Source organism: Choloepus didactylus, chromosome 12, assembly GCF_015220235.1.
Source record: "Choloepus didactylus isolate mChoDid1 chromosome 12, mChoDid1.pri, whole genome shotgun sequence".
Lineage (NCBI taxonomy): Eukaryota > Metazoa > Chordata > Mammalia > Pilosa > Megalonychidae > Choloepus > Choloepus didactylus.
In genome coordinates, this window is record NC_051318.1 from 89387800 (window position 1) to 89408424 (window position 20625).

General features: G+C 36.7%; 1 protein-coding gene across 1 annotated transcript in view; it reads left to right on the top strand.

The window, feature by feature from the left end:
• Nucleotides 1-16855, top strand: part of DNAJC15 (DnaJ heat shock protein family (Hsp40) member C15) — an 86848-nt gene extending 69993 nt beyond the window's left edge. Inside the window, exon 6 of the mRNA XM_037800426.1 lies at nucleotides 16613-16855. Coding sequence (XP_037656354.1) covers nucleotides 16613-16683 — 71 coding nt within the window. The 3' untranslated portion in view covers nucleotides 16684-16855. The remainder of the gene's footprint in view (nucleotides 1-16612) is intronic.
• Nucleotides 16856-20625: the final 3770 nt, after the last annotated feature.

A 20625-nucleotide genomic window follows, 5' to 3' on the forward strand; every position in this document is an offset into this window, starting at 1 on the left:
GCTACTTGCTGTGGCTTTTTCTTTCTTTGTCTGAATCTTGTTCTGCTTATGGAGGATTCCAGTAATCTAGATTCAACCTGACCTTATTCAGTTGGACCATACAGTACCTGAAGTAATATCCTCAAGAGATCTATATCCAAATGGGTCTACACCCAACAGAATTTGAACCAGTATCAAGAATATGTCCAAACTGGGGTACACAATTCAAATCCACCATAGCAATTGTTTCTTTATATATTTTGAGGCTTTTTATTATATATATTCAAATTTTAAATTGTTTTGTCTTACCAGTGAATTGACTCTTTTAACGTTATGAAATTTCCCACTTTATCTCTTGTATTAGTTAGGGTTCTCTAGGGAAACAGAAGCAATGAGAGGTACCTATGATTATGAAATTTATAAAAGTGACTCACGCAACTGTGGGTATGCACGAGTCCAAATCTGTAGGGCAGTCCACAAACTGTCAACTCCAAGGAAGATGTCCTCAGGAAACGAACCGGAACTTCGACAAACTCCTCAGGAAACGCTTCGCTGGGCAGCCGAGGAAGAAGTGAAGGTCCTCTGTCTGTCTTGCTTATAAGTCTTCAACTGATTAATTGGATTAAATCCAGCCAATTGCATTCTCTCATTGTGGAAGACACGCCCTTTGGTGAGTCATCAGTCACAGCTGCAGTCAATTGACTGATGATTTAATAAACCAGCCTGTTGGTTTATTAACCAGCCACAAACATCCTCGCAGCAATTGTTAGGCCAGTGTTTGCTTGACCAGACAGCTGGGTACCATCACCTGGCCAAGTTGACACATGAACCTAACCATCACATCTCTTGTATTGCATTTTGCCTTAGCATGTACTTCATCTTATATTTAGTTTAGCAGTGCTTTGTTTTCATTAGTGTTTGCCTGGTATGTACTTTTCCATTCTTTTAAAAGAAACTCTATCAAATATAGTTTCTGGTTTATTTATATATTAATCAACTATATTGAGATATAATTTACATACAGTAAAATGGACCCATTTTAACAGCACAGTTTGATGAATTTTGACATATACACCCATGTAACCACTAACATAATCAAGACAACATTTCCATCAGCCCAAAGTTTCCTTGGTACCCCTTTCTAGTCATTGCCAATCCCTACCCCCAACTTGGGCAATCACCATTCTGGTTTTTGTCATTATAGACTAGACCTGTCTTTTCTAGAGTTTCATATAATGGAGTCATATAGTATATACTGTGTTGTGTCTGGCTTCTTTCACTCAGCATATTTTTAAAATTCAGCCATGTTGATGTATATGTCAGTAGGTTGTCCTTTTTTACTGTTGAGTATTATTCTTTTGTGTGGACATGCCAAATTTTTTATACATTCACCTTTTGATGGTCATCTGGGTTGTTTCCAGTTTTGGACTAATTATGAGTATAGCTGCTGTGAACATTTGTGTTCAAGTCATTGGGTGAACATGTTTTCATATCTCTTGGATAAATAGCTAGATAGAATTGCTGAGTCATGATAAATGGATGACTAAGATTTGAAGAAACTGCCAAACTGTTTTCCAAAGTGGCTGCACCGTTTTGCATTTCTACCAGCAACATCTGAGAGTTCCAGCTGCTCTACATACTCACCAACATTTTCTATTAATGTCTTTTAAATTTTAGTCATTCGTGTACTTATATCGGTATTTATTGTGGTTTTAATTTGCATTACTCTAATGACTAATTAGATTGATAATTCATATGTCTTCCTCGTGAAGTGTCTGAATAGTTTGGCTGTTTTTTAATTGGTTGCTTTTTGGTTATTGAATTGTATTGAATTTTTTATGGTTTCTATTTTTTTGTGCCCTATCTAAAAAATATTTGCTGACTCCAAGATTTTAGTGATTCTCTGTCTTACATTTTCTTCTACAAGTTTTGTGGTTTTAGTTTTATGGTTAGATCTGTGGTCTATCTTGAGTTAATTTTTATCTGTGGTTTGAGAAGAGGGTTGAGGTTCAATTTTGTTTTCCTAGTGAAAAGAATATCCTTTCCCCATTGAACTACCTTGTCATCTTTGTCAAAAATCAATTGGTGCTATATTTTTAGTCTTTTTCTGGACTCAATATTCTGTCCATTAGTCTTACATGTTTATATCCTCACACCAACACCCCACTGTCTCTATTACTATAGCTTTATATTAAATCTTTAAATCAGGTGGTGTAAGTCTTTCAACTTTGTTATTTTTCAAAATTGTCTCAACTATTCTAAGTCCTTCAACTATCCATATAAATGTTAGTACCATCATGTTAATTTCTGCAAAAATCCCTGCCAGGATTTTGATTGACATTACAATAAAACTGCATAACAATTTGGGGAGAATTGACATCCTAACAATATTAAATAATCTGATCCATTGACATTGTATTTGTCCATTTGTTTAGGTTTTCACTAATTTCTGCCAGAAGTAGTTTTCATGGTAGAGGACATGTGCAAATATTTTGTGAAATTTATCCCTAAATGATAGTTTTTAATTTCAGTTTCAAATTAACTGTTGCTAGTATTAATAAAACATTTATTTTGTGTATTGACAGTGTTTCTGGTGACCTTGCTAAATTCACTTATTTTTTTTTTTTAAGCACTTTTCATTGTATTCCTTAGCATTTTCTAAGTACGTGACCACATTGCCTATAAAGAAAAATTTCCTTTCTCCTTTCCAATCTTTATGCCTTTTGTTTCTATTTTTTTTCCTAGGACCTCCAGTACAATGGTAAATAAAAATAGAGAAGACATCCTTGCCTTCTTTGTGGTCTTAGAGGGAACATTGTCATTATTTTTCATCATTATGTATGATGTTAACTTTAGTTTCAGTTTTACCATGGTCTCTTTTAGACTGGTGAATTACATCAAGTGATGTTGTATGCTAAGCCAGACTTGCATTCCACTTGATCATAATGTATTATCATGTTTATGTATTGCCGAATTTGATTGGCTAACATTTAGTTACGAATTTTAACACAGTGTGTTTATGAGGAGTGTTGCTCTGTCATTTTCTTCTCTTGTAATTTAATCTAATTGTGGTATCAGGATAATGCTGACCTCATAAAATGCATAGAGAAGCAATCTCTATTTTCTGAAAAAGTTTGTTTAGGATTAGTATTATTTCTTCCTTAAATATTTGATAGAATTCATTAGTGGAGCCTTCTAGGTCTGGAGTTTTCTTTGGGGGGCTTTCAGTTACAAATTCGATTTATTTTATAGGGATAGGACTTTTCAGGTTCTATTTCTTGATTTGATAATTAGTTTTGGCAAACATTGTCTTTCAAGTAATTCATCCATTCCGTGTACATTGTCAAATTCACAAGCAAAAAAAAAACATGTTCTTAACTTCTTATTTTCATATTGTATGAGTTCTGTAATGATATCTCCTTTTTCATTCCTGACATTGGCAATTTGTGTCCTCTTTTTCTCATATTCAGTTTATCAGTTTTATTGGTCTTTTCAAAAAACCAACATCTGTTTCATTGATGGACTCAACTCTTGTCTATTTTCTATGTCACTGATTTCTGCTGTTATCTTTATTTTTCCTTCCATTTACATTGGGTTTAATTTCCTCTTCTGACAGCATCTAAGGTGAGAGCTTAGATCCCCTAGATTTTGAACCTTTTTGCTTTTATAATATAAGCATTTACAGCTATAAATTTTCCTCTAAGCTCATTTTAGCTACATTCCACAACTTTTTATGTTGTGTTTTCATTTTCATTCAAAATATTTTCTAATTTCTTTTGTGATTTCTTCTTTGGTACTTTAGAAGTATGTTTTATTTCCAACTACTTGGGGGATTTTCCACATATCTTTGTCACTATCAATTGGGCCTTTTATTGCTTATAACATTCCTTCTTCTGAAATCTTATTTGTCTATTATGAGAAGCTTATTCCAGTAGACACATTCCATCATTCTAATAGAGCCATTCCAATTTTCTTATGGTTAGTATTTGCATGGTGTACCTTTTTCCACCTTGTTACTTTTAATCTTTCTGTGTCTCTGTATTTGTTTATTTATTTTTTTTCCTCAATAAGGGATTAGTTTTATTTTTTTATCTTCATTTTATTGAGATATATTCACATACCACGCAGTCATACAAAGCAAATCGTACATTCGATTGTTCACAGTACCATTACATAGTTGTACATTCATCACCTAAATCAATCCCTGACACCTTCATTAGCACACACACAAAAATAACAAGAATAATAATTAAAGTGAAAAAGAGCAATTGAAGTAAAAAAGAACACTGGGTACCTTTGTCTGTTTGTTTCCTTCCCCTATTTTTCTACTCATCCATCCATAAACTAGACAAAGTGGAGTGTGGTCCTTGTGGCTTTCCCAATCCCATTGTCACCCCTCATAAGCTACATTTTTATACAACTGTCTTCGAGATTGTGTCTCTGTATTTAAAGTGGATTTCTTACAGGCAAATTTAGTTGATTCTTCCTTTTTAAAAAAATCCATCTGACAATCCCAGTTTTTTTATCTTGGTGTGTTAAGATTGTTTAGATTTAATGTAATTATGTGGTTGGGTTTAAGTCTACCAACTTGCTATTTGTTTTCTTTCTGTTCCATCTATCCTTTTTTTCTCTTGTCCTCTTTTCCTTGTTTCTTTTCATTGACTATTGTTTAGTACTCCATTTTATCTCTAGTATTGGTTCATTAGCCATATATTTTTGTTTTATCTTCTAGATATTTCTTGAGGGTTACAGTATGCATCTTTTTTTTTTTTTTAATTCAGTTTTATTGAAATATATTCACAAACCATACAGTCATCCATGGTATACAATCAACTGTTCACAGTATGATCATATAGTTATGCGTTCATCACCACAATCTATTTCTGAACATTTTCCTTACATCAGAAAGAATCAGAATAAGAATAAAAAATAAAAGTGAAAAGAGAATACCCAAACCATCCCCCCATCCCACCCTATTTGTCATTTAGTTTTTACTCCCATTTTTCTACTGATTTTTTTTCAATTTTTTAACTTTGTTTATCAAAAAATTAAAAACAAACAGGCAAACAACAACCAAAAGAACCCCACAACATTTCAAACAAAGCAATGGATTAAGGAAAACAAATAACCTAAAATAACTACTTTGCTTCCAATATGTTCCTACCATACCCCAAGAAAATTAATAAACCATGTCCAAACAGAGGAGTAAGAAAAACAAATAATCTAAAATAACTACATTGCTTCCAACATGTTCCTACCATACCCCAAGAAAATTAACAACCCCTAAGAAAACAAAGGAATAAGAGAAAAAAAAAACCTAAAATAACTCTATTGCTTCCAACATGATCTTACTATATCCAAGAAAGTTTACAAACCATAATCATTCCTGAGCATTCCCATAGCATTGAGATTACCCTCCATAGTTTATCTGTTCTTATTACATTATCATTCCCCCTCCACTAATTGGTATCTCTAGGTCCCCTACATTCTACAGTATAAAACATTGTACATTTTTCACAGAATTCACATTAGTGGTAACATACAATATTTCTCTTTTTGTGCCTGGCTTATTTTGCTCAGCATTATGTCTTTTTTTTTTTTTTTTTTTTAATCTTCATTTTATTGAGATATATTCATATACCACGCAGTCATACAAAACAAATCGTACTTTTGATTGTTCACAGTACCATTACATAGTTGTACATTCATCACCCAAATCAATCCCTGACACCTTCATTAGCACACACACAAGAATAACAAGAATAATAATTAGAGTGAAAAAGAGCAATTGAAGTAAAAAAGAACACTGGGTACCTTTGTCTGTTTGTTTCCTTCCCCTATTTTTCTGCTCATCCATCCATAAACTAGACAAAGTGGAGTGTGGTCCTTATGGCTTTCCCAATCCCCTTGTCACCCCTCATAAGCTACATTTTTTTTTTTTAATCATTTTATTGAGATATATTCACATACCACACAGTCATACAAAACAAATTGTACTTTCGATTGTTTACAGTACCATTACATAGTTGTACATTCATCACCTAAATCAATCCCTGACACCTTCATTAGCACACACACAAAAATAACAAGAATAATAATTAGAGTGAAAAAGAGCAATTGAAGTAAAAAAGAACACTGGGTACCTTTGTCTGTTTCCTTCCCCTACTTTTCTACACATCCATCCATAAACTAGACAAAGTGGCGTTTGGTCCTTATGGCATTCCCAATCCCATTGTCACCCCTCATAAGCTACATTTTTATACAACTGTCTTCGAGATTCATGGGTTCTGGGTTGTAGTTTGATAGTTTCAGGTATCCACCACCAGCTACCCCAATTCTTTAGAACCTAAAAAGGGTTGTCTAAAGTGTGCGTAAGAGTGCCCACCAGAGTGATCTCTCGGCTCGTTTTGGAATCTCTCTGCTACTGAAGCTTATTTCATTTCCTTTCACATCCCCCTTTTGGTCAAGAAGATGTTCTCCGTCCCACGATGCCGGGTCTACATTCCTCCCCGGGAGTCATATTCCACATTGCCAGGGAGATTCACTCCCCTGGGTGTCTGATCCCACGTAGGGGGGAGGGCAGTGATTTCACCTTTCAAGTTGGCTTAGCCAGAGAGAGAGGGCCACATCTGAGCAACAAAGAGGCGTTCAGGAGGAGACTCTTAGGCACAAATATAGGGAGGCCTAGCCTCTCCTTTGCAGCAACCGTCTTCCCAAGGGTAAAACCTATGGTAGAGGGCTCAACCCATCAAACCACCAGTCCCCCATGTCTGCGGTCATGTCAGCAACCATGGAGGTGGGGCAGGCGAACACCCCTGCACTTTCCACAGGCTCCTCAAGGGGGCACTGCATCTTTTTTTTTCCTTGTTTTTTTTTTTTTTTTAATCATCATTTTATTGAGATATATTCACATACCACGCAGTCATACAAAACTAATTGTACTTTCGATTGTTTACAGTACCATTACATAGTTGTACATTCATCACCTAAATCAATCCCTGACACCTTCATTAGCACACACACAAAAATAACAAGAATAATAATTAGAGTGAAAAAGAGCAATTGAAGTAAAAAAGAACACTAGGTACCTTTGTCTGTTTGTTTGCTTCCCCTACTTTTCTACACATCCATCCATAAACTAGACAAAGTGGAGTTTGGTCCTTATGGCATTCCCAATCCCACTGTCACCCCTCATAAGCTACATTTTTATACAACTGTCTTCGAGATTCATGGGTTCTGGGTTGTAGTTTAATAGTTTCAGGTATCCACCACCAGCTACCCCAATTCTTTAGAACCTAAAAAAGGTTGTCTAAAGTGTGCGTAAGAGTGCCCACCAGAGTGATCTCTCGGCTCGTTTTGGAATCTCTCTGCCACTGAAGCTTATTTCATTTCCTTTCACATCCCCCTTTTGGTCAAGAAGATGTTCTCCATCCCACGATGCCGGGTCTACATTCCTCCCCGGGAGTCATAGTCCACGTTGCCAGCGAGATTCACTTCCCTGGGTGTCTGATCCCACGTAGAGGGGAGGGCAGTGATTTCACCTTTCAAGTTGGCTTAGCCAGAGAGAGAGGGCCACATCTGAGCAACAAAGAGGCATTCAGGAGGAGACTCTTAGGCACAAATACAGGGAGGCCTAGCCTCTCCTTTGCAGCAACCGTCTTCCCAAGGGTAAAACTTATGGTAGAGGGCTCAACCCATCAAACCACCAGTCCCCTATGTCTCTGGTCATGTTAGCAACCATGGAGGTGGGGTAGGCGAATACCCCTGCATTCTCCACAGGCTCCTCAAGGGGGCACTACATCTTTTTTTTTTTCCTTGTTTTTTTTTAACTTTCCCTTCTTTTTTAAATCAACTGTATGAAAAAAAGTTAAAAAGAAAACAAACATACAATAAAAGAACATTTCAAAGAGACCATAACAAGGGAGTAAGAAAAAGACAACTAACCTAAGATAACTGCTTAACTTCCAACATGTTCCTACTTTACCCCAAGAAAGTTACCTAATATAGCAACATTTCTGTGAACTTGCTCCGACTATATCCATCAGAAATTAACAGACCATAGTCATTCCTGGGCATCCCCAGAACGTTAAATAGCTTATCTGTTCTTCTTGGATTATTGTTCCCCCTTCCTTAATTGCTCTCTATTGCTAGTTTCCCTACTTTCTACATTATAAGCCATTTGTTTTACATTTTTCAAAGTTCACATTAGTGGTAGCATATAATATTTGTCTTTTTGTGCCTGGCTTATTTCGCTCAGCATTATGTCTTCAAGGTTCATCCATGTTGTCATATGTTTCACGAGATCGTTCCTTCTTACTGCCGCGTAGTATTCCATCGTGTGTATATACCACATTTTATTTATCCACTCATCTGTTGAAGGACATTTGGGTTGTTTCCATCTTTTGGCAATTGTGTATAATGCTGCTATGAACATTGGCGTGCAGATATCTGTTCGTGTCACTGCTTTCCGATCTTCCGGGTGCAATCGCTGGATCGAATGGTAACTCTATATCTAGTTTTCTAAGGAACTGCCAGACTGACTTCCAGAGTGGCTGAACCATTATACAGTCCCACCAACAGTGAATAAGAGTTCCAATTTCTCCACATCCCCTCCAGCATTTGTAGTTTCCTGTTTGTTTAATGGCAGCCATTCTAATCGGTGTTAGATGGTATCTCATTGTGGTCTTAATTTGCATCTCTCTAATAGCTAGTGAAGCTGAACACTTTTTCATGTGTTTCTTGGCCATTTGTATTTCCTCTTCAGAGAACTGTCTTTTCATATCTTTTGCCCATTTTATAATTGGGCCGACTGTACTATTATCATTGAGTTGTAGGATTTCTTTATATATGCAAGATATCAGTCTTTTGTCAGATACATGGTTTCCAAAAATTTTTTCCCATTGAGTTGGCTGCCTCTTTACCTTTTTGAGAAATTCCTTTGAGGTGCAGAAACTTCTAAGCTTGAGGAGTTCCCATTTATCTATTTTCTCTTCTGTTGCTTGTGCTTTGGGTGTAAAGTCTAGGAAGTGGCCGCCTAATACAAGGTCTTGAAGATGTTTTCCTACATTATCTTCTAGGAGTTTTATGGTACTTTCTTTTATATTGAGATCTTTGGTCCATTTGGAGTTAATTTTTGTGTAGGGGGTGAGGTAGGGGTCCTCTTTCATTCTTTTGGATATGGATATCCAACTCTCCCAGCCCCATTTGTTGAAAAGACCATTATGACTCAGTTCAGTGACTTTGGGGGCCTTATCAAAGATCAGTCGGCCATAGATCTGAGGGTCTATCTCTGAATTCTCAATTTGATTCCATTGATCTATATGTCTATCTTTGTGCCAGTACCATGCTGTTTTGGCAACTGTGGCTTTATAATAAGCTTCAAAGTCAGGGAGTGTAAGTCCTCCCACTTCGTTTTTCTTTTTTAGAGTGTCTTTAGCAATTCGAGGCATCTTCCCTTTCCAAATAAATTTGATAACTAGCTTTTCCAAGTCTGCAAAGTAGGTTGTTGGAATTTTGATTGGGATTGCATTGAATCTGTAGATGAGTTTGGGTAGAATTGACATCTTAATGACATTTAGTCTTCCTATCCATGAACATGGAATATTTTTCCATCTTTTAAGGGCCCCTTCTATTTCTTTTAGTAGAGTTATGTAGTTTTCTTTGTATAGGTCTTTTACATCTTTGGTTAAGTTTATTCCTAGGTACTTGATTTTTTTAGTTGCTATTGAAAATGGTATCTTTTTCTTGAGTGTCTCTTCAGTTTGTTCATTTCTAGCATATAGAAACATTACTGACTTATGTGCATTAACCTTGTATCCCGCTACTTTGCTAAATTTGTTTATGAGCTCTAGTAGCTGTATCGTCGATTTCTCAGGGTATTCTAGATATAAGATCATATCATCTGCAAACAGTGAGAGTTTTACTTCTTCTTTTCCAATTTGGATGCCTTTTATTTCTTTGTCTTGCCGGATTGCCCTGGCTAGCACTTCCAGCACAATGTTGAATAACAGTGGTGACAGCAGGCATCCTTGTCTTGTTCCTGACCTTAGAGGGAAGGCTTTCAGTCTCTCACCATTGAGTACTATGCTGGCTGTGGGTTTTTCATATATGCTCTTTATCATGTTGAGGAAGTTTCCTTCAATTCCTACCTTTTGAAGTGTTTTTATCAAAAACGGATGTTGGATTTTGTCAAATGCTTTTTCAGCATCTATTGAGATGATCAATTGATTTTTCCCTTTTGACTTGTTAATGTGTTGTAATACATTGATTGATTTTCTTATGTTGAACCATCCTTGCATGCCTGGAATAAACCCCACTTGGTCATGGTGTATGATTTTTTTAATGTGTCTTTGGATTCGATTTGCAAGTATTTTGTTGAGGATTTTTGCATCTATATTCATTAGGGAGATTGGCCGGTAGTTTTCCTTTTTTGTAACATCTTTGCCTGGTTTTGGTATTAGACTGATGTTAGCTTCATAAAATGAGTTAGGTAGTGTTCCATTTTCTTCAGTGTTTTGAAAGAGTTTGAGTAAGATTGGTGTCAGTTCTTTCTGGAAAGTTTGGTAGAATTCCCCTGTGAAGCCGTCTGGCCCTGGTCATTTATTTGTGGGAAGATTTTTGATGACTGATTGGATCTCTTTGCTTGTGATGGGTTGGTTGAGGTCTTCTATTTCTTCTCTGGTCAGTCTAGGTTGTTCATCTGTTTCCAGGAAATTGTCCATTTCCTCTGCATTATCCAGTTTGTTGCCATACAGTTGTTCATAGTATCCTCTTATAATTTTTTTAATTTCTTCAGGATCTGCAGTTATGTCACCTTTTTCATTCATTATTTTGTTTATATGGGTCTTCTCTCTTTTTGATTTTGTCAGTCTAGCTAGGGGCTTGTCAATCTTGTTGATCTTCTCAAAGAACCAACTTTTGGTGATATTTATCCTCTCTATTGTTTTTTTGTTCTCTATGTCATTTATTTCTGCTTTAATCCTTGTTATTTCTTTTCTTGTACGTGGTTTAGGATTGGTTTGCTGTTCATTTTCTAGCTTCTTCAGTTGATCCATTAGTTCTTTGATTTTGGCTCTTTCTTCCTTTTTAATATATGCATTTAGTGCTATAAATTTCCCCCTTTGCACTGCTTTTGCTGCATCCCATAGGTTTTGGTATGTTGTGTTCTCATTTTCATTCGTCTCTATATATTTAGCAATTTCTCTTGCTATTTCTTCTTTAACCCACTGATTGTTTAGGAGTGTGTTGTTTAACCTCCAGGTATTTGGAATTTTCTAAGTCTCTGATGGTTATTGACTTCCAATTGTATTCCATTGTGGTCAGAGAATGTGCTTTGAATAATTTCCATCTTTTTAAATTTATTGAGCCTTGTTTTATGTCCCAGCATAGGATCTATTCTGGAGAAAGTTCCGTGAGCACTAGAAAAGTATGTGTATCCTGGTGATGTGGGATGTAATGTCCTGTATATGTTAAATCTAATTCATTTATCAGATTGTTTAGGTTTTCAGTTTCCTTATTGGTCTTCTGTCTGGTTGATCTATCTATAGGAGAGAGTGATGTGTTGAAGTCTCCCACAATTATTGTGGAAAAATCAATTGCTTCCTTTAGTTTTGCCAGTGTTTCTCTCATGTATTTTGTGGCACCTTGATTGGGTGCATAGACATTTACGATTGTTATTTCTTCTTGCTGAATTGCCCCTTTTTTTAGTATGTAGTGGCCTTCTTTGATTCTCAAAACATCCCTGCATTTGAAATCTATTTTATCTGAGATTAATATTGCTATACCTGCTTTCTTTTGGCTGTAGCTTGCATGAAATATTTTTTTCCATCCTTTCACTTTCAGTTTCTTTGTGTCCCTGTGTCTAAGATGAGTCTCTTGTATGCAACATATTGATGGTTCATTTTTTTTGATCCATTCTGCGAATCTATATCTTTTAATTGGGGTGTTTAATCCATTTACATTCAACGTTATAACTGTGAAGGCATTTCTTGAATCAGCCATCTTATCCTTTGGTTTATGTTTGTCATATTTTTCCCCTCTGTCTATTAATATCCTTTATTGTACCTATACCGAATCTCTTTAGTACTGAACCTTTCTCCAAGTCTCTCTGTCCTTTCTTTGTTTCTCTGTCTGTAGGGCTCCCTTGAGTATCTCCAGTAGGGCAGGTCTCTTGTTAGCAAATTCTCTCAGCATTTGTTTGTCTGTGAAAAATTTCAGGTCTCCCTCGAATTTGAAGGAGAGCTTTGCTGGATAAAGTATTCTTGGCTGGAAATTTTTCTCACTCAGAATTTTAAATATATCGTGCCACTGCCTTCTCGCCTCCATGGTGGCTGCTGAGTAGTCACTACTTAGTCTTATGCTGTTTCCTTTGTATGTGGTGAATTGCTTTTTTCTTGCTTCTTTCAGAACTTGCTCCTTCTCTTCTGTGTTTGATAGTGTGATCAGTATATGTCTTGGAGTGGGTTTATTTGGATTTATTCTATTTGGAGTTCGCTGAGCATTTATGATTTGTGTATTTATGTTGTTTAGAAGATTTGGGAAGTTTTCCCCAACAATTTCTTTGAATACTCTTCCTAGACCTTTACCCTTTTCTTCCCCTTCTGGGACACCAATGAGTCTTATATTTGGACGTTTCATATTATCTATCATATCCCTGAGGTCCATTTCGATTTTTTAATTTTTTTCCCCATTCTTTCTTTTATGCTTTCATTTTCCATTCTGTCATCTTCCAGGTCACTGATTCGTTGTTCAACTTCCTCTAGTCTTGTACTATGAGTGTCCAGAATCTTTTTAATTTGGTCAACAGTTTCTTTAATTTCCATAAGATCATCCATTTTTTTATTTAGTCTTGCAATGTCTTCTTTATGCTCTTCTAGGGTCTTCTTGATTTCCTTTATCTCCCGTACTATGGTCTCATTGTTCATCTTCAGTTCTTTGAGTAGCTGCTCTAGGTGCTGTGTCTCTTCTGGTCTTTTGATTTGGGTGCTTGGGCTTGGGTTATCCATATCGTCTGGTTTTTTCATATGCTTTATAATTTTCTGTTGTTTTTGGCCTCGTGGCATTTGCTGAACTTGATAGGGTTCTTTTAGGATTTGTAGACCAATTGAAGTCCTTATCTCTAATTTATCAGATCTACAGCTTCGTGGAGTACACTTTCTCTAACTAACCAGCAGGTGGCATCCATGAGCCACCTGTTCTCCACAAGCCAGTTCTCCCCTGCTTAGCCTTTTTGGTGAGTGGGGGAGTGAGTCTTGTGGGGTCCAATTGGTGTACCAAGCTTGCGTGTGTAGTTGGTGTTGCCTGCCCTGTATATGGGGCGTGTTTCTGGACAGTCAGGGAGGGGGGTGTGGCTCTAACAATCAAATCTCCCTGGTGATCCTAGAGTTTTAAAGCTGCTGCAATAGTCTAATCCTTCAGTTCAGTCCTGCCACAGTTTGTCTCTGCCACTGACCCACAAGTCCTTGGTATTGGCGTATGGCTCCTGAGACTTGCAAGTGGGCCCCTCTTCCAGGCCGTGCACCCCGGGTCCTCTGTTGAGGGATGACTGTGCTATGTCACAGGTGAGTGTCGTTCCCCCAGGGCAGTTCTGGGCTGCTGGGCTGTGTAGGGAGGCTCCCAGTCTGCTGAAATGATGGCTGAATGGGGCTTTGTTAATTCACACTGCTCTACCTTCCCAACTCTGGGACAATCAGCTGAGGTTGCAGGGAAGGCTAATGTCCACGCCCAGTTTTGTGGTGTGTGCCTGTTATTTGAAGCACTTCCGTCACACTGGGTTGTCTGGGGCAGTTCTGGGCTATGGGGCTGGCGATGGGCAGGAGTGTTTCCTGTCCACCAGGATGATGACTATGAGCGGACACCCCCCTTTTCTTGGGAAGTTGTGGTGTTTAGTGAATTTTCTCAGCCACTGGATTATTGCGTTTTGTCTCAGAGCTCTCCTAGTTCTGCTCTTGACTTGACCTGCCCAAATAGCAAGTCTTTGAAGCTTTCTGTATTGGGCTTCTTAGAGTAATTGTTTTAGAAAAAGAAAAAAGGATTAAAAAAAAAAAAAAAAAAAACGGGCCCTCCTCAGAGATCTAATGGGTTATTGAAATGCTAAGAGACAAAGCAACCAGGGCCATTAAGGAAAGGTCCACAGGGCAGAGAGATCAGCTTTTCTTCGGGATTTGCATATGCGCCTCAGAGCCCTTCCCCTTTCTATGTTCACCAGAACTCCAAAAATCCTCCGCTTTTATTTTGGAGTTTTTCGTGTTGTTTTTTTTCTATGCCTGTCTCCTGTCTGCTGGGCTGGCTGCTCTCAGATTCTCTGGTGTCTGGTCTCAGTCTATCTATGGTTGGAGTTTGGATCAGTAGAATGAGTTTCCGATAAGGGCTACCACTGCAGTTCTCCCTTCTCCTTCCCGGAGCTAACAGCCCCTCCTCCCCCGGGACTGAGCCTGGCAGGGAGGGGCGCGGGTCCCCTGGCCACAAAAACTTACAGATTTCGCTGATCTCAGCAGTTCCACGTGTTCATGAGTGTTGTATGAAGTATGCCCAAAGTCAGATTGCTCTGTGGTGTCCAGTCCACGCAGTTCCTGGCTTTCTACCTACTTTCCTGGAGGAGTAACTAAAACATACAGCTCACCAGTCTGCCATCTTGCCCTGCCTCTGCATCTTTTTTTATACCTTCAAATATTACTAAACCACTTCACTATAAGTATGAACCTTAAAACAGTGTATTTCTGTTTTCCTTCTCTTGGACTTTGTGCTATTCTTTTCATATATTTTACCATAAATGTTACAAACCCACAAAACATTATTCTTTTGCTTTAAACAATTATCTTTTAAAGAAATTCTTTAATGAGGGATGAACGTCTTTTATATTTGCCTATGTTTTTACCTTTCTTGTGCTCTTAATTCCTTAGTTTTAGACCCAAATATACATCTGCTATCATTTTTCTTCATCCTGAAGAACTTCCTTTACTATTTCTTATAGTGCAAGTTTGCTTGTGACACATTGCAAATTTGCTTGTGACATATTCTCTTAGCTTTTGTTTGTCTGAGAAGTCCTTTACACTTTACCTTCATTTTGAAGGATATTTTCTCTGTATAACATTTAATAAGACTCTCAGTCTTCTGTGGCTGTCATTTATTTCCCAACTGCTAATTGAGCGTATTATGCACTGTGATTTGAATATCCAAAATGCATATCAATCAAAGGTTAATTTGAGTTAATTCAATTAATTTAATATTTTTTGAAGACATACAAGATGTCTGGAATTACCTTGGTTACTGTGAAAATTTAAGCAGCTTATCAAGATTGACATTACCTAATTCCAAGATCATTTTCAGAGATAATCATGAAATCAACTTATTTCATAACCAACTGTATTTGAAAGACTTCCATCAACTTTATTTGTAATTTTTATTGTACATTCATGGACACTCTGTGATTTATCCTATAAGTGTTTACGGTGATCTTGATATAAAAATGTCAGCAGTATCCTCAAGGGCAAAAAGCTAAATATAGCTTCCTCCATCATTGCCCTTTCCACTACATGGGTTAGTTGCTCTTGTTTCCCTGCTCTCTTTGTCTTCATACAGTGGTTTGATATATCCATAAAAGGCCTGAATAAATTTACACCAATGCTATCTAGATGCTTTTTGGTGTGTTGGAGGCTACTGCGGCCTTATGATGTTTTCAAAAGCTATAGAAAGTTTACACTCAGAGGGAGAATAAAAAATAAACACAAAGAGACTGGTTAACTATAATATGATTGTCAGCCTGAGCATTAAGCAATGACAGTGCTGAGGACTAGAAATTAGAAGGTATATGATGTTTATATAGCTTTAATGTGACAGTTTGCAGCTAGTATTTTTGTATGTCAGAAAGGCTGTATTTGTGATTTATAATGATTCTGCTTTCGAAATTCAACTCAACTTCCCTCTTGTGTTTGTATTAGAAAAACTGCGTTGTAATGAACTCTAAAAAAGAACTGACTTAATTTTATTTTAGGACATGGTGAATCCAAGACAGTGTTCTAAGTATTCTAATGGGAGCATTTCAGAGAACAGAGAGCATTTCCTTGAACATTATTTTCATTAGTTCATTCATCTGTATTAGGAAATATGCTTTTTTAGAAATTGGATAGTGCATATTGGCTTTTCTAATAGGTATTTTATTTTTGTGAAATTATAAGGTTTGATAACCCTTTGAAAGATCCTTGGATTGATTTACGTCCTTCATTGACATCCTCCTTCATAGATGTATTTTCATCCCTTTCTTAGAAAGTCTTGGGAAAATAGATTTTATAACTCTGCACTTAATTTCAGGAAATGCTCTGGTCAAATATTTGAAAGGTGAGTGTCTGACAGTGAAATGTTTGGATGTTTTTCAATTTATTCCTGATGATAACTTTCTTTCATTATTTTTTTCAGAGGTTATCTTTGATTGTTAGTCATCTGTAGTGCTTCACTACACAATTTAATTTATGCTGTTTTGATTTCTAGTCAGCTTATAAAATAATTTGTCAGAGGACAAATGTGTGGGGCAATATCAGATTTTATAAGTAAGTGGGTTTTTAAAAATATTTGTGACTTTAAAATATGTCAATAATCAAGTGTGTTTTAATTCATTTATTTTTCTTTGTCTTCTCAGGTGGATCTCCTTACTTAGCAACCAAAATAAATGAAGCAAAAGACTTGCTAGAATCAAGCACCAAACAATGATTGATGCTCAGAGACCACTCTGAAGGAAAAAAAAAGGGAATGCTAAAAAGAGTCCTGCAGATTAATTTATGCCATGGCCTTCACACCCTTCATACATATATTGGCCACAATCATTTCTTCTACCACTAAGCTATTTTATAATAAAAGATTAATAGTCTTGCTTTTTAATGTACTTTTAAAGAACCCCTGAAAATTCTATAACTGATCTTTTTCCCTTGTTTTCTTCCTTTCTCTGTGACATTCATACATTTTTACAATATTTCTTGTTATTCCTAAATCCCCTCCCCCCCACACACACAAAAGTGTGCAAAATCTATGACTATCAGTAATGCAGTTGGGTTTTATGAGCAACATGTAGAAATTTCCTTGTACTCTCATATATGTCCCTCGTTTCCTCAAAGGAATTTGGGACTCCACCTTTGTAAGGTGCTTTCAGTATTTTCAGTCTAAACTCTGACTGCTACCCCATGGGGAAATCACCTAAAACTTAATGGAATTCACTAAATGGTGTTTTGTTACGTAGTGGTTGGGACTTGTTCAAGAACTCTGCTCTCTGAGACTGTATAACTCAAGCATGAGAACTTGGAGAGCTGCTAAAATAGATTTAAAGATTTACCAAATGTGCCCTCTGTGGAAAGGTGAAAAAGAGCTGGGAGAAGTCTGAGGAGTTTGTATTTAATTATGATATTTCAGCACTGTATGTTTATTCAGTTATTCATTGTACAGATATTTATTGAATGGCTGTGACATATTAGGTAATATAATGTGTTCCCTCACAGTTACGAATGTGAGTCAGTCATGGATCCTGACTCTTCAAGAACTTACATTTAAAGAAACATTAAATCACATAAATGATGTAGACTATTAGAGAGGTACAGATGTTGTGTTAAAGAAACTCAAGAGAAGAAAAGAATACTTTGAACTGAAATGCTTCAGGGAAGTCCTCATGGAATAAGTGACATAGAGCTAGGCTTTAAAAAAAGTTAATAAGAGATTCCATACGATTGATGAGTCAGTATTGTTTCCCCTGAGATCAGAATTAGCAGAAATAGATTTATCTAGTTAGTTGTAATTAGAATGAAATGTTTTCCCAAAAGAAGAGACAAATAGGTGACCTCGAAGGGCCAGCCCTGTGATTTACACTGCATTAAATTTTCATTTCTGGAAACAGCCCTGGTCCATCATCACTTTACTATTCCAAGGTAAGTAAACAGGATTCAGATACAGCGTACCTGCATCATTTTCCATTACAAATCCTGGGTTCATTTCAGTGAAACCGACCTACTGTGTTTCATCTAAAAATACATTTTTAAATATTCTAGATGTATCTTAAAACTTACGGCATCTCATAGTTCAAGTGTTTGCCACCATGACACTGCTGACATATTGGGCTGAATAATTCTTCTTTGTGGGGGCCTCCCTGTGCACTGAAGGAGGATTAGCAGCATCCCTGGCCTCTACCCACTCCAGGCCAGTAGCATCACCCTTGTGATAACATCACCAGTTGTGAAAACCAAAAAGTTGCCAGACATTGCCATAGGTCCGCAAAATCACGTCTAGTTGAGAAAACCACTGTTATAAAGGTTTAATATTTTTTTTCTTTTGATACATAAAATAATGGTCTGACTTAAAATTGATAGAATTTTAAAGTCGATCAAATATGGTTCTCACTTTAAGGTCCTCACACATGGCCCATTTTTCTCCTGTTTCAGTGTTTTTCATTTTTCAGTTCACAATTATCCCTCTACGTAGACTATTCTCCTAATCCCCATATCTAGGCATAGTTCAAGCCAAACCAAAATGCACTGCTCCTTTTCTGGTGTTTCCAGCAAAAGTAATATGAGTGGTCAGCAAGGAACAAATCTGTCTTGTTTACTGCTACATAGACATCCAATAAAATATTTGTTAAATGAGTGAATAAGCTCTCCTAGCACTTTATTCCTCACTTATACAACTTATTCCTTGGTACCTTGGGAAACAGCTCTTTGTACATGTCTTCATTCTCCCACTAAAAGGTAACAAGCTTTAGAGCAAGAATCTTGTCACTGATCTTTGTAACCGCCTTAGTCTGGAGCACTTGCAATTAGTAGGCATCATAAAAAATACTAGGAAGATGTCACTGTTTTCTGAATACTGTGCTTCAAAAAATGTTACCACGAATTTGCAAAGAGTTTTGTTAAGCAGTGTGACAGACCCTCAGAAGACACCTTCTAATTGACATCATATTTTCCTAATCCATACTGGATAAGTATTTGAGACACCCCAGCATAAGCTTGGAATTTCCTTCTTAGATAAAGCCATTATTCCCATTTTCCTGCTAAGAATGTGCCTCAGACTTAGATCTGATTTTGAGTACTACCCTTCTAGTTAAATCTTAGGCAATTAATCTGCAAGTCTACAATTGCTTGCTCTTTGAAATAAGGAAAATAATACCATCCGAGGTTATTGTAAACAATAAAGTTGTATAAAACATTTAGTCACATAGCAAATGCTCAACAATAATTATTGCTTCTTTCACTGCTCCATTTAATTAATTTTAAATCTTTTATGATAACTTGAGTTGAGGTTTGAGGTATGTTCCAGTAATCAATTTATTTTGCTCTTGAATATGCAATTTGGGCAGAACATTGTGGAAACAGCTCGTCTCTCTCTATTCCATGCAGTATCAGCCAGGCCCACTCAGCTGGAGCTGGAAGATCCACTTTGCGGGGCTGGCAAGTTAGTGCAGGCTGCTGGCCAAGAGCCTCCATTCCCTTCTACCTGGGTTTCTCCACGTGGTTGCTAGACCTTCCTTACACCATGACAGCTATGTTCTAAGAGGTAGTCCAAGCCACAGGAAATGGAAGCTGCCAGTCCCAACCTCGGCCTGAAAATTGGCACAGCATCACTTTTGCCATATTCATTTGGTTTAACAGTTACGGAGGCTGCCAAGATTCAAAAGGAAGAGATTCCAGGATTGGCTATACTTACCAGTGGCCATCTTTAATATGTAGCAGGGCGCGGTTGGAAATTTTTTTTCCCTTAAGTCAGTTAAGGCATCGCCCAAAGTAAAACTTCCCAGAATGTAAAATTTAAGCATAGTTAATTGGAGTATGAGCTCAAGAAATTTTAGACCATACAACTGCCATCTTAGGTGGATACTAATTCAGTAGCCATTCTGTAAATGGTGGTATACTTCAAGACTGGATTTTAATAAGCTCCCCACTATCAACTCATTACCTATAAGTTTGTTTACCTATCTTCAGTAAAGATTGTTTTTATATACTTGCTATCATCGCATATTCTGCTTAAGTTCTTTGTTGATATTGCGGTTTCTTTTTATTCTTACATTTTAGATGCAATCTGAGAGAACACGAAAGACCTTTTAAAAGCAAAACAATTACTTCCCAATTCTAGAGAAAGTGTACATCAAGTGGACAGTTAATTAAAGGGGAGGAAGGAATGCCACGTCTACTATAGTATTGATGCCAAGCTCCAGCATGAAGTCAAAAGAAGTTTGGGAAGGGAAAAAGAACTATGATTGTGGAAAACATTTTTTATTTAGTTTTAAAAGCATTTCCTTTATTTTGTTTGAAATGCTTTTTACTCAGTCATTCGGCAAATATTGAACACTTAATATGTCAGGCAATAAAGATATAAATAAGTATATTCTTAAAATATCCAATAGGTTCAAACTAAATTTTAAGAATACATCCTTAAATGCAGATAAGTTTTTGTTTTTGCTGTTTGTCTCTTTGGGGTCTACTTGTTTTGCATTAACAAGAAATATTAAGAGTTGTATGTTCACGATTATCCAGCAAAGCCATTTGAAATAACATTTTATCCATGTGCAGAAATCTTTTAGTTGTCATGGGAAAACTTGCACACAGAAAAGAGCTTTTAATGACTTATCTTCAACACATTTGGCAATTACGTAAGATAGTTTAATGACACTTGTGGAAG